At 39.2% G+C, this 18,942-nt stretch overlaps 2 protein-coding genes across 2 annotated transcripts; both read right to left on the bottom strand.

The window, feature by feature from the left end:
• Positions 1-4,859: 4,859 nt before the first annotated feature.
• On the bottom strand, positions 4,860-10,092 carry LOC110044048 (uncharacterized). The gene is made up of 6 exons (XM_020749567.2): positions 9,857-10,092; positions 8,549-8,608; positions 8,358-8,454; positions 6,747-6,861; positions 5,262-5,383; positions 4,860-5,125 (listed from the first exon to the last, which is right to left on the bottom strand). The coding sequence occupies exons 1-6, from the start codon at positions 9,918-9,920 to the stop codon at positions 5,113-5,115; spliced, it is 471 nt and encodes a 156-aa protein (XP_020605226.2). The 5' UTR covers positions 9,921-10,092; the 3' UTR covers positions 4,860-5,112.
• Positions 10,093-11,128: 1,036 nt separating this feature from the next.
• On the bottom strand, positions 11,129-16,317 carry LOC110044050 (uncharacterized). The gene is made up of 4 exons (XM_020749569.2): positions 16,105-16,317; positions 13,854-13,896; positions 13,137-13,233; positions 11,129-12,621 (listed from the first exon to the last, which is right to left on the bottom strand). The coding sequence occupies exons 1-4, from the start codon at positions 16,114-16,116 to the stop codon at positions 12,456-12,458; spliced, it is 318 nt and encodes a 105-aa protein (XP_020605228.2). The 5' UTR covers positions 16,117-16,317; the 3' UTR covers positions 11,129-12,455.
• Positions 16,318-18,942: the final 2,625 nt, after the last annotated feature.

Below are 18,942 nucleotides of genomic sequence, written 5' to 3'. Positions count from 1 at the left end.
GGGGATCGAATTAGCGAGCGACTTGCCCCACCCCCTCCCCCTGCCCCCTCATATTTTTTCGCGCTCGCTCGCGGTTTAATTCCTTTTGCGTGCATTTGAAAATAAAGGCCGGCTACGCAGGCTAGATTAACTAACTGGGCTAGTAAGTATCCACTAAATTCTTAATACGTGCTCAAGATTTGCTCGAGATTGATTAGTCCCCCTCCCCCATCCCCCACAAAAGGCAGTCCATTCCAAGATTCGTACTCAGTTGTGGTCTGAAAGCTTTGCTTCCACTATAGCCTCCTGAGCAGACATTCTTATGGTTATATTCACGCAATCTTCGTTACCCAGATTGAATGAACATGGGGTGGAAACAATGCGTGACTCGACTAACCATAAGGACGTCCGCGTGCGCGTAGGAGGCTATGCTTGCACCTCCTGATCAAAAGATTAGTCAGAAAGGTCATTCATCCATACCGCTATTACAATCCCGCTGTTCTTCCAAAAACGTCCTTTAGCCTAGGCCGTAGCCAGAAAAAGAAAAAAATTATGACTGAGGCATGATGTCCACGGTTACTGATCGAGAAAAAAATATGAATGAGACAATGTCCATGGTTAAATTCCCTTCCTAGGTCAGTAAGTGTGTTTATGATGACTACAACAACACTGGGATTCCGTAAAAAATATGACTAAGACAAGTGCTTGTTACTAGCTACAGTCCTACATCCTTTCAGTCCACTCCTAATTTCATCAAGTGTCTTGATATTCAATTTCTTTCCTTCTTTCCATGATGGATAAAAAAGTAAGTCCTCATTAAAACGTCTAGTAATTCATTCGCAGACTGTGCTTCTTTAATGTGGCTATGTTTAACAAATCCATAAGAAACTTCCGAAAGAAAATAGATGCTAGGAATTACCGCACACAAAATAGTTCTTTTAGCCAGAGGAAAACTAAGCTACCGTGTTGTCTCTTCAAAAGAGTAATTAAAAACGCTGAAAAAATGAAAATATCGAAAGTTAATAAAATATGACAGATCATTCTCTCTTGACAAATCTGAATCATTGCCGAAAAGCGTGACACTATGACGAATAGACTTGAATAGGCTATGTCATAAAAAGATGACTGATTTTCGAAATCCTATTTTCAGACCTGACCGAAAAATCGATTACCCATTTCAGACCTCTAAAACTATTATATGTTTTTCTTATACCTGACATACATCATGCCTTAGTGGGTCCTTGGTTAATTAAGAATGGATTTGGGTAACAATGCGTCAAACATATCGGAAGGGCTCGAAATCACTCGATTTTAATGGGAAGTGTAGTTTCATTGAATGATTAAGTGATTTCTATGCCCTATTTCAAACTAAAACAGCTCAAAGCCATATACCCTTTGAAGCCGCTGAGATCGATCCATGTTTTGCGACGGAGTGCCCACGGGTTATCTATAGCTCCCTTATCAGGTGACAAATTGTTGTGAGGAATGTTCTGTTATCCTGACCTCAGCGCTAGAACAAAACAAGAGATTTACTAATCCAAACGAATTATGCATTGGAAAATCATTGCTCTTCTGGCTCTGATCACAGGAACTGAATTCGTTCATGGACAGGACAATGGAATCTTCGATGCCGAGTTTTCCTTCGTAGGCATGCTGATAATTGTGTTATTTTGCTTTGGTGGCGTTTACCTGTGTCTGTATTTTACCTGCTGCCATGAATATCTGTGCACCGCTGAGGGCGATGTGGGATGTTGTGGAGATCTTAGAAATGGAGAATTGAAAGCTAACGGCAAGGAAAATGGAAATGCAATAATGGATTCTTCACAGATAGTGCAAGTTTGAAGAGGCGCGTATGACAAAATATGAGGAAAACTGTAACAACGAATAATTCTTCTCTAAAACTCAAGCCGGCTATACCGCTCAAATGGCTGCAAGAGAACTAACAAAATAAAGCTGTGACGAGAGTTATCTATAACATGTATCGCTGCGTTAAATTTAAAAACCTTTAGCAGCAATAAGATGCGAATGAAGAAGCTAAAGAACTCTCTAATCTTTGAAACGTTTACATGAATAATGGAACAAGATGGCAGATATTTATTTTTTTCACAAACTCGACGATGAAAGGTATTTTGTGGGCGCAAGGTCAACGCTACATGAAGTGATTTGTTACTTACAAAGTGATCTTAGTCACGTCGAGTAAAATGGCAACTAATTGATTTACAAAGCTATAAAAAACACAGATGAAGTACTACGGTGGCAAATGGAAGCCGCAACGGGATGTGTCAAAATGAGAAAAGATCGGAAGTGCATTATCCTTAACATGGACTTAGTTAATTGAGTAATGAACTTCTGAAAAGCCCAAATCGGACTACAAAAGGACAGAAAAGTAAATAATAGATGTTTAGTTAATTTGTACTGATGAATAGAGCATGGTCTACGGAGCCTGAGTAAACAGCATTCGTTTTATCTATCTTAAAAGTTTACTTAAGCTTACTAGCGACACTTATTCACGGCAGACTAGGTATGGCAACTTCAATATTGCTCGCCCTGTTATCAAACGTAAAATTGAAGGAGGAAGAACATTTACTGTGACTGCCTGTCAAGCCTGGAACGGCTTACCGCCATCAATGCGGAAAATAGCGTCGCTTAATTCTTTTAGGAACTCTCTTTGGAAAAATTGTTTTGAAGAACAGCAGCTTTTAAATCATTTTATTCTGTGATTTAGTTATACTTTTTGTACTTTTAATTGATTTTATATCTTATCTATCGTATTTTTATTCGTTATATTATGTTATATCATAGTTATGGCATAGTTTTAACATCCGTATCGTACATAACTTTTAGAGGGCCACTGGTTTGTTGGTATTTTTATACTATTTTAGTGCTAGCCTCTTTAAATAAAGTCTTTACTTACTTACTTACTATTTGTTGGCTGAGACGGTATCAGCAAATGAGTATTTCATGTCGTATTTTTAATTTGAATTTCAAATTAGAATTAAGAAGACACTGAAATGAAATTTCCAAACCTAGAGAGATATTTGACCTTGAGCTTACGATTGAAAAAGGCACTGTTGCCAATGAAATGTCAGCCACTACAAGGAATGAGCAAAAATGGCGTCTGTGATATTTATTGTGGTACAATCCACGTCAATCACCGATGGATCTTCTCATCACTCACAATCCCGGACAAATGTAGTTGGGACATTTAAGCTGGATGAAATATCCCCCATTTCCCCTAACCTATGTCAGGGACAAAATAACCGATTTTCAACATTGTAGGGGGAGGGGTGAGGGGGAACTATACATGTTCCAGAATGTAGAGCTTGTAAATGATATTAATTGTTATGAGCGAGCTGTTGTTGTAAATATTTCTAGAAGATAACTTGCCTGCATTAAAAATTAGCATGGATTAATTGTTAATTAGTTACTTATTATTTAATTAATTAATTGAGTTGTAAATAGAATTTTTTAATTAATTTAATTTTTTAATTAATGGTTCCTTTATTTATTCCAAAAAGCCCTTTTGGGACGAATAAAGTATGTATGTTTGTATCCCATCTAACATATTTAGGGGAATGCAGCAGTCAGAGGCACTTAATCAGTTCCTACAGAAACCAGCGTAAAAGATCCAATAGTTTTCTAATTGTTACTTGTGTGCGTTTATGTGATACATTTTAGATCACTTACATCCATTTTCAATACTAGTGTTTCCAATGTTTTCCAACCCAAATAGTCTCACTCTTTTACCAAGTGAATATCTTCGGGTAGAATAAGACTCGACCCCAGCCGTCTGTCTATAGTCATAGAGGAGCGGCGCGCGAAGGGAAGGAGAAGAAACCGGAGAGTCTCCACTTTCCCTTCCCATCACTTCCCGCGCTCCTAAAACGCGCACGCGTCTTCTGAAAGACATGCAAGGACGAGAATCTAATTTGATCAGAAGCTTGATTTTCACAGAAATTTGGCAAAAAACTACGCATGTACAACACGGATTTGCTGCAATATATGCAATAAAATAATGCAAACACACGTTGTTTTAACATGGTGTAGGTTTAAAAGGCTCGGCCAAATTAAGCTATTCAACTGACCAAAAACATGGTTTGGAATCTGCATACAAAGGTAGCGTCAACATTTGATAACATATGAAACTCCGCAACCTAAAAAGGCAACAGTTGGTTTTAGGCTATATAGTCCAGTCGACTCTGAATCAAATTAGAACAGAACAAAGGCAAGGGCTTTTGGATGGAACGATGATAAATAAGCTTTAGCGATTTTTAAATTGCTTGACGTGAAACCTAAACCGAAGTTATGAATTTGGCCAATCACGCACGCGTTACCCAGACAATCAAGTGAACCAAACAAAAGTGAAGTAAATACCTGCAGTTGGTACGAAGCGCTCGTGAGAGAAAGCGCAATAGGCCCTTTGCAGGATCCGGTCACATGGTACGGAATAAATTATGCTGGGACGCAAGTTACACAGTGGGACTTCTAAAACAAAGGAAAGTCGGGCCGAACTGGTACGAGTTCCTTTGTTTTGGAAGTCCCACTGTGTAACTTGCGTCCCAGCATAATTTATTCCGTACCATGTGACCAGATCCTGCAAAGGGCCTATTGGTTTTGGTTTTACAATTGAACCCTACTAATTCCAATTCTGTTATTTCGAATTCCCCACTATTTCGAACTCAGGATTATTTCCCTTTGATTTGCCCTTCAGCCTTTCGTTATCGGCTATTTCGAACTCTCGTTATTTCCAGCAAATTTTCGTTTCCCCTGAGATTACGAAATAGCGGGGTTCAACTGTACAACTGATTCGACGAAAAAAGCCAAACCAAGTCCAGACAATCATGTGGAAGCGTTATTGCAAAGTAAATAAAAGAGAATGCTTTCTCTGATTCCATCTCCGTTTTTATTTAGTTGAAAAAATGTTTGGTTATGTCAAATTAATACTTAGTGTACTTGCTAACGCTTCATAAACTTGTTAAAATCGTGAACTAAATTTTACGAAGAGTCTCTTCGACTTTCCGCGATCGAGTTGTTAGTGAACATGGCCTCACGGTACCGGCTCTCAGAGTAAATCTGCTGTGTGCCATAAATGGGGGGAAATTCTGAAAGGCATGGTACGTCGTCTTTGTGAGGTTAGTACAAGCCCCTACAGAGAAACAACACAGTGGGTTTAAGTCAGTTATAGCTTGCAAATAGGGAAGGATTGGAAGATCTAATGCAATTTTCTAGTGGCATGCAGGTAAGCTGGCAAGTAGGCAAACAATTAATAACTTGAAACTTACCAAATCTCCTTGTCACTGTTGCCGTTTAGATTATCAAAAATTGCAACTGGGCTGGATTTTCCAGCCGGAACGAGAGCAGAAAGGGCGCGAGCTCCAGAAACACGGCGTGCACGAGGGATGTGCTACAAAGAGAAATATTAGAGCTTTAAGAATTGTACGAGACCAAGGCTTTTGTCCTTGGTATTGAGATTTAGACCCTGTCCACACCACGTCGGAGAAATTTGAAAAAGCAACTTAATGTCTACGGTTATTCCTAACTTCCACACTAATCTGTCACGAAAACGGAACTTTTTGAAAACGCTCTTCAAACCGGAGGAATTTGAAAACGTCAGCTTTGCGTTTTAATGTGGACAGAAAACGTTTTGAAAACGGAGCTTTTCTAAAACGATGAAGTCACAATAATCATGAGATTTTCCTGCTCGAGTCCTCCTCAAGCACAATTCCAGATGAACGGTGATTGTTGCGTTTTCAAAATTCTCTGGCGTAGTGTGGACGAGACACATCTGACGTGTTTTCCGATTGAAAAGGCCGTTTTCATATTTCTCCGGCGTAATGTGGACGGGGCTTGCGCGCATTTACGCGTTTAGCATTGCTTCTCTATTTTTGTCCTAAATAATGATCATATTTGAATCTTAGAAAAAATATAAGTGATCCATGTATCTATATATTTAGATAAATTGTTCTGTCGGTGAGAGTATTTTAATTTATTTAGTCGTAAATATCTCAAAAGGTAGCCCTTTTTATACATAAGCCTTATTGACTTCCCTGGACTTCCTTGCCTCATAGATTTGATATCTATGAGAACATTTAAATTAATGTGTGGCAAAATAACAATAAACTGAATCTTAAAAATGGCGAACTACGTTTTTTAATATTGTTAGCTTTTTGGCTAACTAGAAACTCCAGTAGGCAAAGTCTGCATACGAGCCAAGCGGTCCATCAGGCCGGAGCTTGTCCCGGTTTCCGTAACATAAAGCGACTAGGAATATTTTTTCTCCCCCGGGATGGGATGCGAATATATCCATTGCAGGGTTACTCCCAGCATTAAGTTCCCCTGTACGTACCCATTTATACACCTGGGTGGATAGAGACACTGTGAGAGCAAAGTATGTGTCCCAAGAACACAACACAGTGTTTCCAGCCAGGGCTCGAACCCGGACCGCTCAATCCGGAGACGAGCGCACCACCGCACCTCCGGAAACTTCAGTGCTAATGAAATAAAACTCAAAAGTGATTTAGTGCACGATTTTAATTCACAATCGTACATGTGTACCTTCAAATCAGACTGATCTTTTATTTCTATAAAATGAACAAGTAACGTTGTCTTCCACTTTTCGAGACTGTTTTGAGGTTAAAGTTTTGAGGCTACCAGGTAGAAATCTTTCACTGTTCGTGATCAGTTCACTGGGACTGTATGATTGATTTTAGAGCGGTTAGAAAGAAGAAAAACGGTAAATTCATTCGTTATCAGGAGGTAGTTTTTACCGTATTCGGTTCCTCTGTCTCTTCCCGTGCTCTTTCCTGTGCTGAATAATGTCCGGGGTAAGTGGAATACATCGTGTATGACGACCCTCTATTGTGTAAACATACTATGTCTAGTCTGAAACAAACAAAAACAAAAGCATCTTGGTTAGACTAGATTACTAGATTATCCCTCGGGTGGAGGGGTGGGGGATCGGGGATGGGAGGGGGACTTCTTACATGGCCCTGACGGGCATGCATGTACGAGGGAAACAAATACCGGGCTTTTTGTTTTGGTGTCAAATTTCAATTTCCCTCAGCTCCACCCCCTTTTGCGATCATGATGATTACATGGTATTTATCTCCTTAAATGACTCAAGTAACTTGACCTTATGATCTACCGCACCCAACAGCAGGCAGGGATACATAAAACTAAATCTGAACAAGTAAAAGGAGATTGATGTCATTCAAAACCTAATGCCTCAAGTGACTACTTAAATGGTTCAAGTGATCCGTGATTTTATAACCCCATCAAATTGAACAAAAGACAGAAATACATAGAACTAAACCAGTACAAGTAAAAGGGGCTTGACGCCTTTGAAAAGGCCGAATAGGTCAAGTGACTTGATTTTATAATCCCACCGAATTCAGCTGAAGGCAGAGACATATGGAACTAAACCTTTACACGTAAGAAGGGGCTAGATGCCCTTGAAAACCTGTAAGAGGTATAACAGATCTAGGGCAAAGGGACTGCTGACCAATGGTGGATTGACTGTTTTGAACTGTGCTTTATAGATAAAGGAACTAATAAGGTAGTGAGGAGGAAAAGGAAAGAAAAAAGCGAGAATGAATAAAAATGGAAATGTTTTCATTGTTTATTTGGGTGTATCATTGGGGAACATTTTTCTGCCTTATTAGTTTGGGACAAACCCGGAGGAACCTCTATATAAAGGTATTTAGGATGGTCGTGAGACACTTTGGAGACAATTCCAAAATTAAAGGTATCTGAATCTACATTAATAGTCAGTTCAGTTCAGTTTACGTCTGGTTCATGTTTATATATTTTGTACCTCAAGAGTCACCAGAGATAATATTTATATAGGGTTAACTGTAATGCATGCGCAAGGACCACTTGTACAAACAGCAGCGCAGTGAAGCTGGATCTTGGTTTAGATCAGGATCAGCAGTGTAAAATAAAACATAAAACCAATTGAAAGGCTGACCAGACGGCTGACAAGAGTAAATTTAATGCCCAATATTTCGGTTAGACAGGACTAACCTTCTTCAGGGGCTAAACTGAAGTTAAGTAGATATGAACCTTTTTCAGCCGTCTGGTCAGCCTTTCAATTGGTTTCATGCATAATATTTATATACCAGCAGAGGTTTCGCCTTATAAACATTTAATACCAACAGTTATAATCAGAGTATACTAAGTGTTACCAAATCACGATTTTTACAAAGACCCGTGAAAGGTAAGCAGAGCATTCCTCGATGTAAGTCAATGCCTCTTAGACATAGGCCCGGCCAGGTGGGTTAGTGGGATACCAATAAACCCGATTCCCCCCCACCCCCTTACGGACTTACGGCACGGAAGGCTCTCCCAGTTTAGCTGAGAAAATGAAATAACAGCCTCACCTTTTTTGTACCTTGTTAAGCCTTTGTGCCAGACAAACAATGATAATACATTGAATGAAGAAAACTACGCACAATGCGATGAGTACAGCGATGACGACTGCAAGAGAAGCAGTTCAGGTTATTAACATCGGAGTTAGTTACATTCAAATACTTTTCTGTGGTGTCAAGCAGACAACAATTTTCACACTCACGTATTTCGATCGTCTTGCTACAACATATCAGTGTACCGCCAGAACAACACTCAGCTGAAACTAAAAAATAACAGTAATAACAATAATGAAATGAGAATATCAATTACGCTCTTATTCCAGTGAAAACAAAAAAAGACAATGGATCTTTGCTCACGTGACTTTCTTAATATGCATAAATTTACTAGAATGCTAATGAAAATGCTGCAATCTGATTGGCTGAGCCTTTGTACATTATCAGCCATTGGTGTGCAATAGTTCAGAGTTGCCACATGGCATTGGCAACGGTTTCTAGTTTCTTCGATTTTTCGGAGGAAACTGTAGAAATATTACTGGATTATTAAATTATCTGTAAAAAAACGAAAATTGACCGTTGTGCGACTTTAAAACCTCAGAATTGTTCAATGAACTGATGAACGCGTGAAAGCAGCTGCAAGTTTCTAACAACAGTTCAATCCACATGCAATATATTTTGCTTAAGCGTGAAGTAGTACTAATAAGAGAAATTTGGTCAGAATTCCACTCTCTGCGGCCTTATCAATTATGGTTTCCACGAACGCACAAGCATAAGCATAATTAAGCAACATGCGAAGACGTATTAGAGTGATGTTAAGTGGTGCCTTTTTTTAAAAAGTTTTTCAAACAAAAGGTGCTTATTATCAACTTCTAACTTCGTCTGCGTATAATGCTGCGCTAGTGAAATCGTTGACACGGAAATATGTTAAAAAAAAAATCCACATTATTTGTCGTTTACGGCAGCCGGCCAGACACATCAATTTTAAGAGGGCTCTGCACGTGGAGTAGCCCAGCTAGCGAAATCAAGTAGCAGTCCAAGCCACAGTAACTTGAAGATAAAGCGTTTTACGAAGTTATCCGTCAAGTGTCCGAATCATTTCCGAATATCGCCGAAAATTAACGAATGTAACGTTTTTGAAATGAATACGCCCCGTTAATCTTCCTACATTGTTTAATTTATTTGCTACTAAGTTTTAATCTTGAGTATCTTAAGATTTCCAGGTTTGGCAGAGTCAAAGTCATAGAATATCGATAAATATGAACATGACGCCATTTTGTACGCCATTTTGTATCAATAACAAGCCACTACGTATCAAATTCACTGACAATAAACAACATCATATAAAGCTGTTTGTGAGAGATTCATTGCTGGACAGACCACATAAGTGAAACTACTTCCAGAATGATACATAATTAAGTTTATATCGTGAAACTCTCGTCTTTGGATGAAAGCTACCTGTGAAATGCATATTAATATTTGTATTCTCTCTCTCGGCTTGGAAATGATTAACTTACCTTCATCGCATAAACTAAGGAATAACAAATAAGCGACAAAAATGGCTTTGGAGTTCAGCTGCATAGTTATTAGTTGTCAATCGGAAATCCTGATTGTGTGCCACAACGTCGAGAAATTTCACTTGAAGGCCTTCAAATGCAGTATGTGCTTAAACATTAGGTTACACCGACAAAATTTTGCATTGAAATTCAGAGTTCTTTCTTGGAGGAGTAATGAGGTTCTGCATGACTTTTCAAGCATGATATTTTTCTCCCCTATGGATTAAAATGAGCACAATGGACATCAGGGAAGCGTGGAAAAAACAGAAAGAGCTGGAAAGAATGAAAACAATCTCTCAGTTGCTGGGGTTTTTTACGAACGGCATGTTGCAAACTTTAGTATTTTATCCAAAACTGATGTAGACATGTATAGCAGCAGTGTTTGAACAGCGACAGCTTATACATGGAATCGTTAATGAAAGAAAATTGACGGACTAATTTTGAACAGAAACAATGCAGTTACAATGAAGCAATATATTGTTTTCCAAATGTTGTTTTCTCCAACTTAAAGCCTGTTTATAATAAACGGCCATAACATTTCTTGTTAGCTAACGTATTTTTTTGAGGAAAATAAATAGATACGAATTTGTCTTTTAAAGCTAACCAGTGCTAAGGTGTCACCTTGTGCAATCTACCCGCGGGCATGAACTGAGTCAAGTATAGACCTGTAGGTGGATAAATCTGGTATCATGCTGATCGTTACTCCAGTTTTGACTATTTGATCTATCGTTTAGAATGTTCTAGAACAAAGGTGTATTCCATATTTTCATCATTAAAATCCACATCTATATTTGTACAAGAATTGGATATTAATTAACATTGCTTATCTACTGCCTGTCACTTTACGATCGTATTTACATACATATTCTATGCAGGCTTTATTTGCCACTGGTGTTTCGAATCTATTGTCCGCATGACATAAAACCAATGGACCCTTTCTAAATCTAATCTCTTCATGCAAGAATGGAACTGGGCACGAGGCCTATTCATAACTGTACGAAAATGACTGCACGGAGGAGAGGGGCTAGGTGTGGTGAGGGGTGAGGGGTGGGGGAGTTACTTGGGAATGGAACTAGGCACGAGGCCTATTTATAACTGTACTAAAATGACTGCCCTGAGGCGGGGGTTAACTTGGGAAATTTTTCGCAGGACATGTGCCGCTGGCCTCTTAGAACCCCTACCCATTATAGTCTATTCATGTCGGTGGCTAATTATAGACCCAATCTTAGTCACTTTTGGGCAAACGAAAATTTTAATTTAGTCACTCTCTGTTTACGCATCTACGTTATAACGCATTAACGAAATGACACATTTGTTAAACTGAATATAGAACGGTAAGGCACAATTATTCCCATTTTAAAATCCCTACTCGTCAGAACTCTCTTAGTCCAAAAATTCCGAAAATGTGCAACTCCATTCAAGTAACTCTATTGAAAATGCAATCTCATGACAGTCAATCCAGTCGTGAAAATGACGGTACTTAAGAAACCATAATCAACAGAGGTCATGAGATAAACGAGGGATCACAAACAAGGGCGTTGTTTTTAGATAAAATTAAAGATTTGGGAACAGACAACTCTTTCGCTCTCTTTAAATAATAAAATTGAGTGAAATTTTTTTGTAGTACACAAAATCAAACCCTATGTTTCTCAGAGGTAACGTTTTGCTTAACTAAGCTAATTACACCTACGTATCATATGTATCATAACGTGATGACAAAGTTAGCAGAAATTCTGCCTTTTCAAGTCTCAAGCAGTTTAAGACCCACGTACGGAGGCTAGATCTAGGCAACATCCTAGATGGATGTAGTGGCTGCCATCTTTGTAACTCATAATTTTAATTTCTCTTATAGGACTTTTCTGTATATTATATTTAGATAGTTCTAGTTAGGTGCCCACCTATTAGCAGTGGGGATTCTCCACTGCTAGATGTAATTGACACGATAATAAATTTACCATCATCATTACCATCATCATCATCATTATTATTATCATTATTGCCTTAATAACGCCCCCCCCTAACCCGACCGTGTTCTTTCTCACATCTAATTAGCATCATCGTTCCTTTTTCGGTTTGTTAGTACTTCTATAGTGTTTTTATGATGAAGTCTATGTCAAACTTAAAGGAACTATGACTGATCGTGTAGAAACAGTTTTCGGTGAAATAGTGTACAAATTTGGCGCGAAAAACCAAACGACAATTTTGTCGAGAAGGAGGTAACCTTTCGGTTGAAGCTAAAGCGTGTGGTCCTCTACGACAGGTGAGATAAGATAAGATAAGAACTTTCTTAGTCTTATGCCTACTCCAAGGTGAATTTTCTGACCGTCTTACAATCCTTATACTTGATATGTACGCTTGTCAGACCTATTTTAATTAGACTTCATTGTCTTTATATGAGTTCTTTAATGGTATGTTTACATGGTATGTTTTTCCTCCACAATGTTTGTTCGCTTGACTTTATGGTGTTCGTTTTTTAAGGGACATAGTCACACTGGAAACTGCCCAACAACTGATGGTTGTAAAACTCCATCATAGACTACGTTGCTTCGTCGTTGCCCGTTCACACTCCGACAACTCCTTCTCTAAAATCATCTTGTGGATTGTCTTGCACGGCGTCGATGCTCTGTGGAGTTGCATGCATTTCATTCACCGCCATATCATAAGAGGGCAAGAATGGAAATTGGTAAGGCCAGGGCAAATCAGGCTCCTCCGTTACTGGTCGATACCTGCAGAGCGAAAGAAAAATTCTTCTGAATAGTTACAAATTTTGGCTTAGAGAGTTTAAAAACTTACTAAAATTACTACTTTGTAATTTCACATGCGATATTATAAATTTAGGCTGAAATTTCGCTGCAAAAATTAAGGAGAATGATCATTTTCCTTGCATTTTGGGAAAATCGTCTCACATTTACCGCTCCATCATTTCAATGTCATGCCAGGTCAGGCCATGTAACGTTATCTCATTCTCATTTCCTTTCGTCTCTTCTGTTGTGATTTAGTCTAGGAAACACATGGCATAAAAATACGTGTTTATTTTTAAAGACAACGAGTGCGATGCGAAGGATGAATGTACGGATGTACGTTGGATGTACGTTACATTGGATGCGCGTGCGCATCCAGTGTAATACGCATGCGCATGCTCAGATGTGTTAGTATCACATGACAAACTATGCCATCTCCCTGTTTGATGAGTAAATCTACACTCGGGCACTACTTTATGGAATGACTTCAAAATACTCACCCAAACACGACAGACCATCCTTTACATGCAAACAGAATGAATACCATGAACTGAATGACTAAGACAAGTCCTAGCACGACCAAAAGAGTGAAACCAGCTGAAAAAAGTAAAGAAAAACATGTTAGGCTTTTATGTGCTAATGCACACTTACGACAAGCTAACAAGAAAGGTGGAGACATATGACACGTTAGTTAGCATTGTCACTGACCAAAGTTTGCAAGGAATAAATTATCCGTCTGTGGCGAATTAGCCCTCTGAAACGGGTAATTCGTCTGCCTGTGAGGGGTAAATTATCTCAGATGGATAAATCGTCTCCTAATACAAATTCGGCGTCGGATAATTTGTCTCTAATATAAATTCGGCCATTATTTGATAGAAAACGCTTAGCTTGAGTGGAGAGAAAAAGCAGTGGACAAAAATTAATTACGGTCACAGTATATGATCCCAAGCCATCTCCCTCGATGATACACAAAGGATTGGTCAGCATTTCTAGGAGATTTAGGCTTGGTCTGTTCATTTCTTTATTTTTCCATTTGCCTGCTAGCAAGCTACGCCCCTAGCCAACTCTAGCCTACTCTGGGTTCGAAAGATTAAGCCACCTTAATTTTGAGCAAATTCAGGCGACTTCACGCGATTTTTTTCACGACTCAGACCCATCATAGAGAAATTCCCTAGTTAGGGTATGATCGTGAAAGATGAGTACATTATAAGACTTACTAGCTCCGTTGTTTTCTTCCTTGTTGAGATTTGCATTTGGACCCTAATACACACAAAAAAATTCAGTTATGGAATGGCTTCGTTTTTATTGTAATGGTGTAAGAACTTCAGGTGATTCCACCATTCAGTTTGAAGGGCTTGGTAAGCAAATCTGTCACTTTCAAATATCAACGTGCAACGGACAACAGTCTTTTTCGTCGCCTTGCTTTCTACCTCAAACTGTAAAAACTTTCTATGGTGCGTGATAGTTATATCGTAACAGTTCCAGATGCGTAAAATGCATGAAGTCATTTATTATCGCTTTATTACTGAAAGGAGCGATAATGGTAATCTAGTACGGGGCAGGGGATTTAAGACAAGAAGGGATTAAGAAGCGACAAGAGTGACGCGCACAACGCGGGCAAGAAGAAAAACCATGAAAAACATCGTCTCGCTCCAATCCCTACTCACTCATACCACTATTTTGCACTCGCGTTCGCGAGGATAAACAATCGTAGGACCTATGAGACTGAAAAGCCGACTAAGTGCAGTTTATAACTGAACCTACTCCGTCAAATACAATTAATATTACCAGTAAAGATAAATAATCTACTTTTTGATAAGCAATTGCAACTTAATTACATGTGAGGCCCTTTCCATTAGTCCAAAAAGAAATTGAGAGAGTATTTTCTTCTGTGATTAAAAAGAACGCTCCAGACGTGAAGTCTGGCGAAGGTAGACTCAAGTCAAATACATAAGGTGTTTCTTAAATATTATGGGAATTTCCCTACCTATGGCGCAATTGCTGCAAGACGAGGCAAGTTAATGTTTGCGTTGCAACTTCAGACTTTTTTAAAATAATAATAGACTAAACTCACTTCACCATAAAAAAAAAAAAAAAAAAAATAGGATAACGGCTAGGAAAAGTCAACTAGATCGACCATTGAGGAGACCCCCTCAGTTATATATAAACAAAATTCAAACGAAGTTCAACTGATCTGTCTAACACGAGGTCCTAGCGAATTTTACAAGGCTTCAGTCTACGTAGAAATGCATTTTGTTTTCGCCGAAGCATGATGATGTTTTGCGAGATCAATTTCAAGGAAATTATTTATCCCAAATTAGGAACAGGGTATCCGTAAAATGTTCAAAGGGTAAACTATTTAAAAAGTAAAAGAATATGATTTACTCTGGCAGAATGAAAGAACCCTAAAATAGCATGATGTCAGCGTGTCTGTCAATCATCAAATATGAATGGTTTGTTAGTTATGTTTTTGAAATAAAATGTTAGAGAGCTATGCGATATATGCCCTTCTCCCTAAAAATGATGTAGCTTGTGAGGCTTGTAACGTAACCAAAGGCAACTTTGGAAACCTTGAGAAATTATTTCATCTCTTCCAAAATATTGAAACCAGTGAGTTTTGAAGTGTCTCGGTATTGATATTTGAGGCGAAAATCTTGGACGAACTCGATCGTCGGCTGCCATGAAAGTGATACAACGAGTTGTCGCGCCTACACACCCCCAACAATTTTTGCTACTGTTCGCCAGTAAATTTTCAGAGTAACTGTAAAAAATAGAAGCAAACTGACCACATATTTTTATGATCTACATTGCTATGGACCATAAAAATGACAAAATAATTTGACCAACGCGTTGCAGAGTTCACTCTCTCGTGACTCGCGGTTTCAATTGGGATTTCCCCATTGATGATGTAATTTGCTTAAAAAGCTTGAAAAGCTGTCTCCGGTTAAAAGTCTTCTAAATCTATGAATTTGCAGCTCTGCAGGTTGCAGCCTGTTTGAAAAGATGGTTTTCATTCGAAAAACGCTGCAACTATTTCTTTCCACAAATACTTTTTTCTTTCAGTTTGAATTGGCATGCCTGACAACTAGCGAGTTTCCGCTAAGCGTATCGATCTAAAGATTAAACATTTTAACCGGGCAACTGAAACCTCGTGTAGGGCTTAAAATACATTTAACAAGAGAACGCATTTCTTAACCTTTTTAATAACTTTAACTCTGGTTGCTTGCCAATTCTTTGGTCGATTGTCTGAATCAGTAAACTGTGCATTGAACCAATGCCCGGCGAACAAAACTTTTAAGGAAAACTAGAAAGTTTTCGGTTCCGGATGCTAAAAGTGGTAATGTTCCTAGCGTACAATATTTTTTAAGTTAACTTCACTTTTTGCCATAACCCCTGAGGGTAATGGGCCGGAAATTTTAAGGATATAAGCATCTCCATTCAAAATAAAACAATCAAATACATGGGTACCTCATCATCCATCAAAGCGGGCGCTTCTTCCTTTTTCTTAGCAAGCTGCGTGCTTAATTCTCCTCCGTTGGGAAGAAAAGTGGTAATGTCTAGACACTTGGTAACTACTGGATTTTTGTTAAATCAAACCGTGTATGAAAAACATACGAAAATCGTGTGACCAACATGCGAGTTTTAGAATAGAATGGAATGTTATGTCACAAATATGACCGTTATTCACATCTTGGTCATATGTCTTACCCCTCTAATGTTTTTTTAAATGCACCATGCAGTGGCGGATCCAGACCTTGACCTAGCGGGGGGGGGGGGGGGGGTGGGGGGGGGAGAGGGGGAAGGGAAAGCGGTTTTGTTTTGCTTGCCCTGCCGGCTTTTCTTTCTTATGCGATTTTCTATCGTTTTACCCAAAATTAGGAGGGGGCCCGCCCCCCACCCCCGGGCCCCTTCCCTTGATCCGCCACTGGCCTTGTCTCGGAATGTTTTATTAATCGTTTCTAGTCACGTCCTATGCAGGTCCGGGGGGAGTACATACAAGCTTATTTCTCGAAAATTTTACGCTAGCAGTTCACGTTTCTTCCTAAATTCAGAGCGAAATGTATGATTTTCAAAGCCCAGTTACGGACCTGACCGAAAATTTATGCTCTGGTTCAGACCCTAGTTAGAAGAGGGAAATGGTTGTGAAACCCAGCAAAGGTTTTTGTTGTACGTTTTTATTGGCTGTTTTGCAACATAAATCTATCTTTGTTTCCTCCCTTTGCCAATTTCTCACTATTAATTAACTGTGTTTAGAACTCTAAAATTAATTCACGTCTCTATCACATGACAATGGCTAACGTTGGCGCAAAAGGAAAGATGGTTTCAAATTCCTCGCTTTTAACGGGGGGAGTTGAGAGACGGGGGAAACTTCAGTTTCATGGAAACATTGTAGCCAATTTAAGGCCAGTGGGAACAATTCGAAACATTATGGTCAAAATTCATGCCCTAATTTCGACCAAAACGGCTTAAGTTATGTATATAGGTTTGTACACCACTGACATCTATACGGCCTAAATAAGGAATCCCCCTTGACATAGCGAAAGAAGACGTCTGAGAATTCAGACAAACGCAAACGTCGATTACAGAAACAGAAACCGACATCAGAAGTACATGAGCAATTGTAGGTAATTGTAGTTAAGATTAAACTGACCACAGTGCGGCCCTGCAGCTTTTAAAATCGATCCAGTTAACTCAAATTAACTTCGCTTCATACGTTCGTTTTTTGGATAGTGATCCAGAGAGAAGCCGGTCCCGGGGGTACTCCCTTTAGTGGACTATGCGACCCTTTAATATACCTCCAACTTAAAGAAGGTAGGGTTGTTACGAGTTAAAGTGTAGACAAGGGTAGGACAACTATCATTTAGGTATTCAAAGGGGCTTTCCAAAATATCAAATAAATATTTCACCATTTTCCACTTTAACTTGAAATTGTTGACGGCCCTTAGCGACGTATCTTACCACGATTTCGATGACAGAGAGCTTCTTATTGGAGGAGCTTTTTAACTCATTACGGCAGCATTTCTACTGTAAGTATGTGATAGGGGTACTATTTTCCTCTAGAAGGTTTATGAAAAGGTTATCTTTAGTGTCAAAAATGGTGTATAATAGCGCGAGGGTTTGAGCCTCCCCGTACAAACTTTTGTTCGGTATCCCCCGGGAAAAAAGTATATGTACAGACACCACAGGCGGCCCTGGCTTAGTAAACGATCTACGTAACTTGAATACAAATGTCTGAAAGAACTGGAAAAAATTCTAGCTTACCTCAAAATAGTAGTTATATTCCCAGAATAGCCTTAACTGACTTCAGGAACTCAGCGACGAATTAGCTTTGCGTCATACATTGGGTTTTTCTGATCATAGTGATCCAGAGATCAGAATAATCATTTCATAAATCGAAGAATTCCCTGGGAGCAGGAGTATTGCTTATAGTGGACTACTCGGGGAGGCTCCACCCGAAAGGGAATCCTTTTATATAACTCCAACTTGAGAAAGGTTGTGTTCTTACGATAAGATATTTGATAGCCCTGAGCGACACATAAAATGCCAGAGAGTTATAGGTTCTTATTGGAGGAGCTATTTAACCTGTCACGGCGGTGTTTCTACTGTAAGTATGTGAAAGGGATGCTATTTTCTTTGGGAGGTGTATGAAACGGTTACCTTTTGTCTCAAAAATGGTATATAATTTAAGTAAGGGTCTGGATTCTGGGCAGAGGCTGCCCGCATAAACCTTTGTTGAGTAACCACCCCCCCTCCCGGGAAACAAGTACAAATACCGCCGACCCTACCTCAGAAAACGGTCTACGTGACTTGAATGTAAATGTCTGAAAGAACTGTAGAAAAACTAGCTTACCAACTCTCCTTACGTTTGTCTCGTGTTATTTTAATGTCTGGGTCCCAGAATGGTAATTTTACTCCAAGAATGGCCTTACTGACATCAGGAACTTAGGGGCATTAAAATTCTATTTTTAATATCACCGTGAAATACAGATTAGTTGCATTATCAAATGTTCGTCTCCGAAGGTCAAGTTTGTTACTTGATATCTAGAAACAGATGGTGGCTTTAAACGAAGTCGAAAAACTTGTTTGATTCAAATAATCAGCAACGTGTTGATTATAATCCATGTAAGGAATTAGTGACACCGTGACATAGGGAGAGAAGACGTCTGACGTTTCAGACAAGCAAAGACGTCGATTGTATACTAGACTGTTCCCAGCTTCTCTATTCACGCGCACGCGAAAGAAAAAGCGAGCGAAGCGCGCGAGCGTGAAGCACGCGGGGGGGTGGGGGGGGGGGGGTTTGCGAGC

Source organism: Orbicella faveolata, unplaced genomic scaffold (genome assembly GCF_042242905.1).
Source record: "Orbicella faveolata isolate gen_17 unplaced genomic scaffold, um_ofav_v1 contig_25, whole genome shotgun sequence".
NCBI lineage: Eukaryota > Metazoa > Cnidaria > Anthozoa > Scleractinia > Merulinidae > Orbicella > Orbicella faveolata.
Note: the sequence above shows the minus strand (reverse complement) of the source record. Positions and strands in the feature narration are given on the sequence as shown.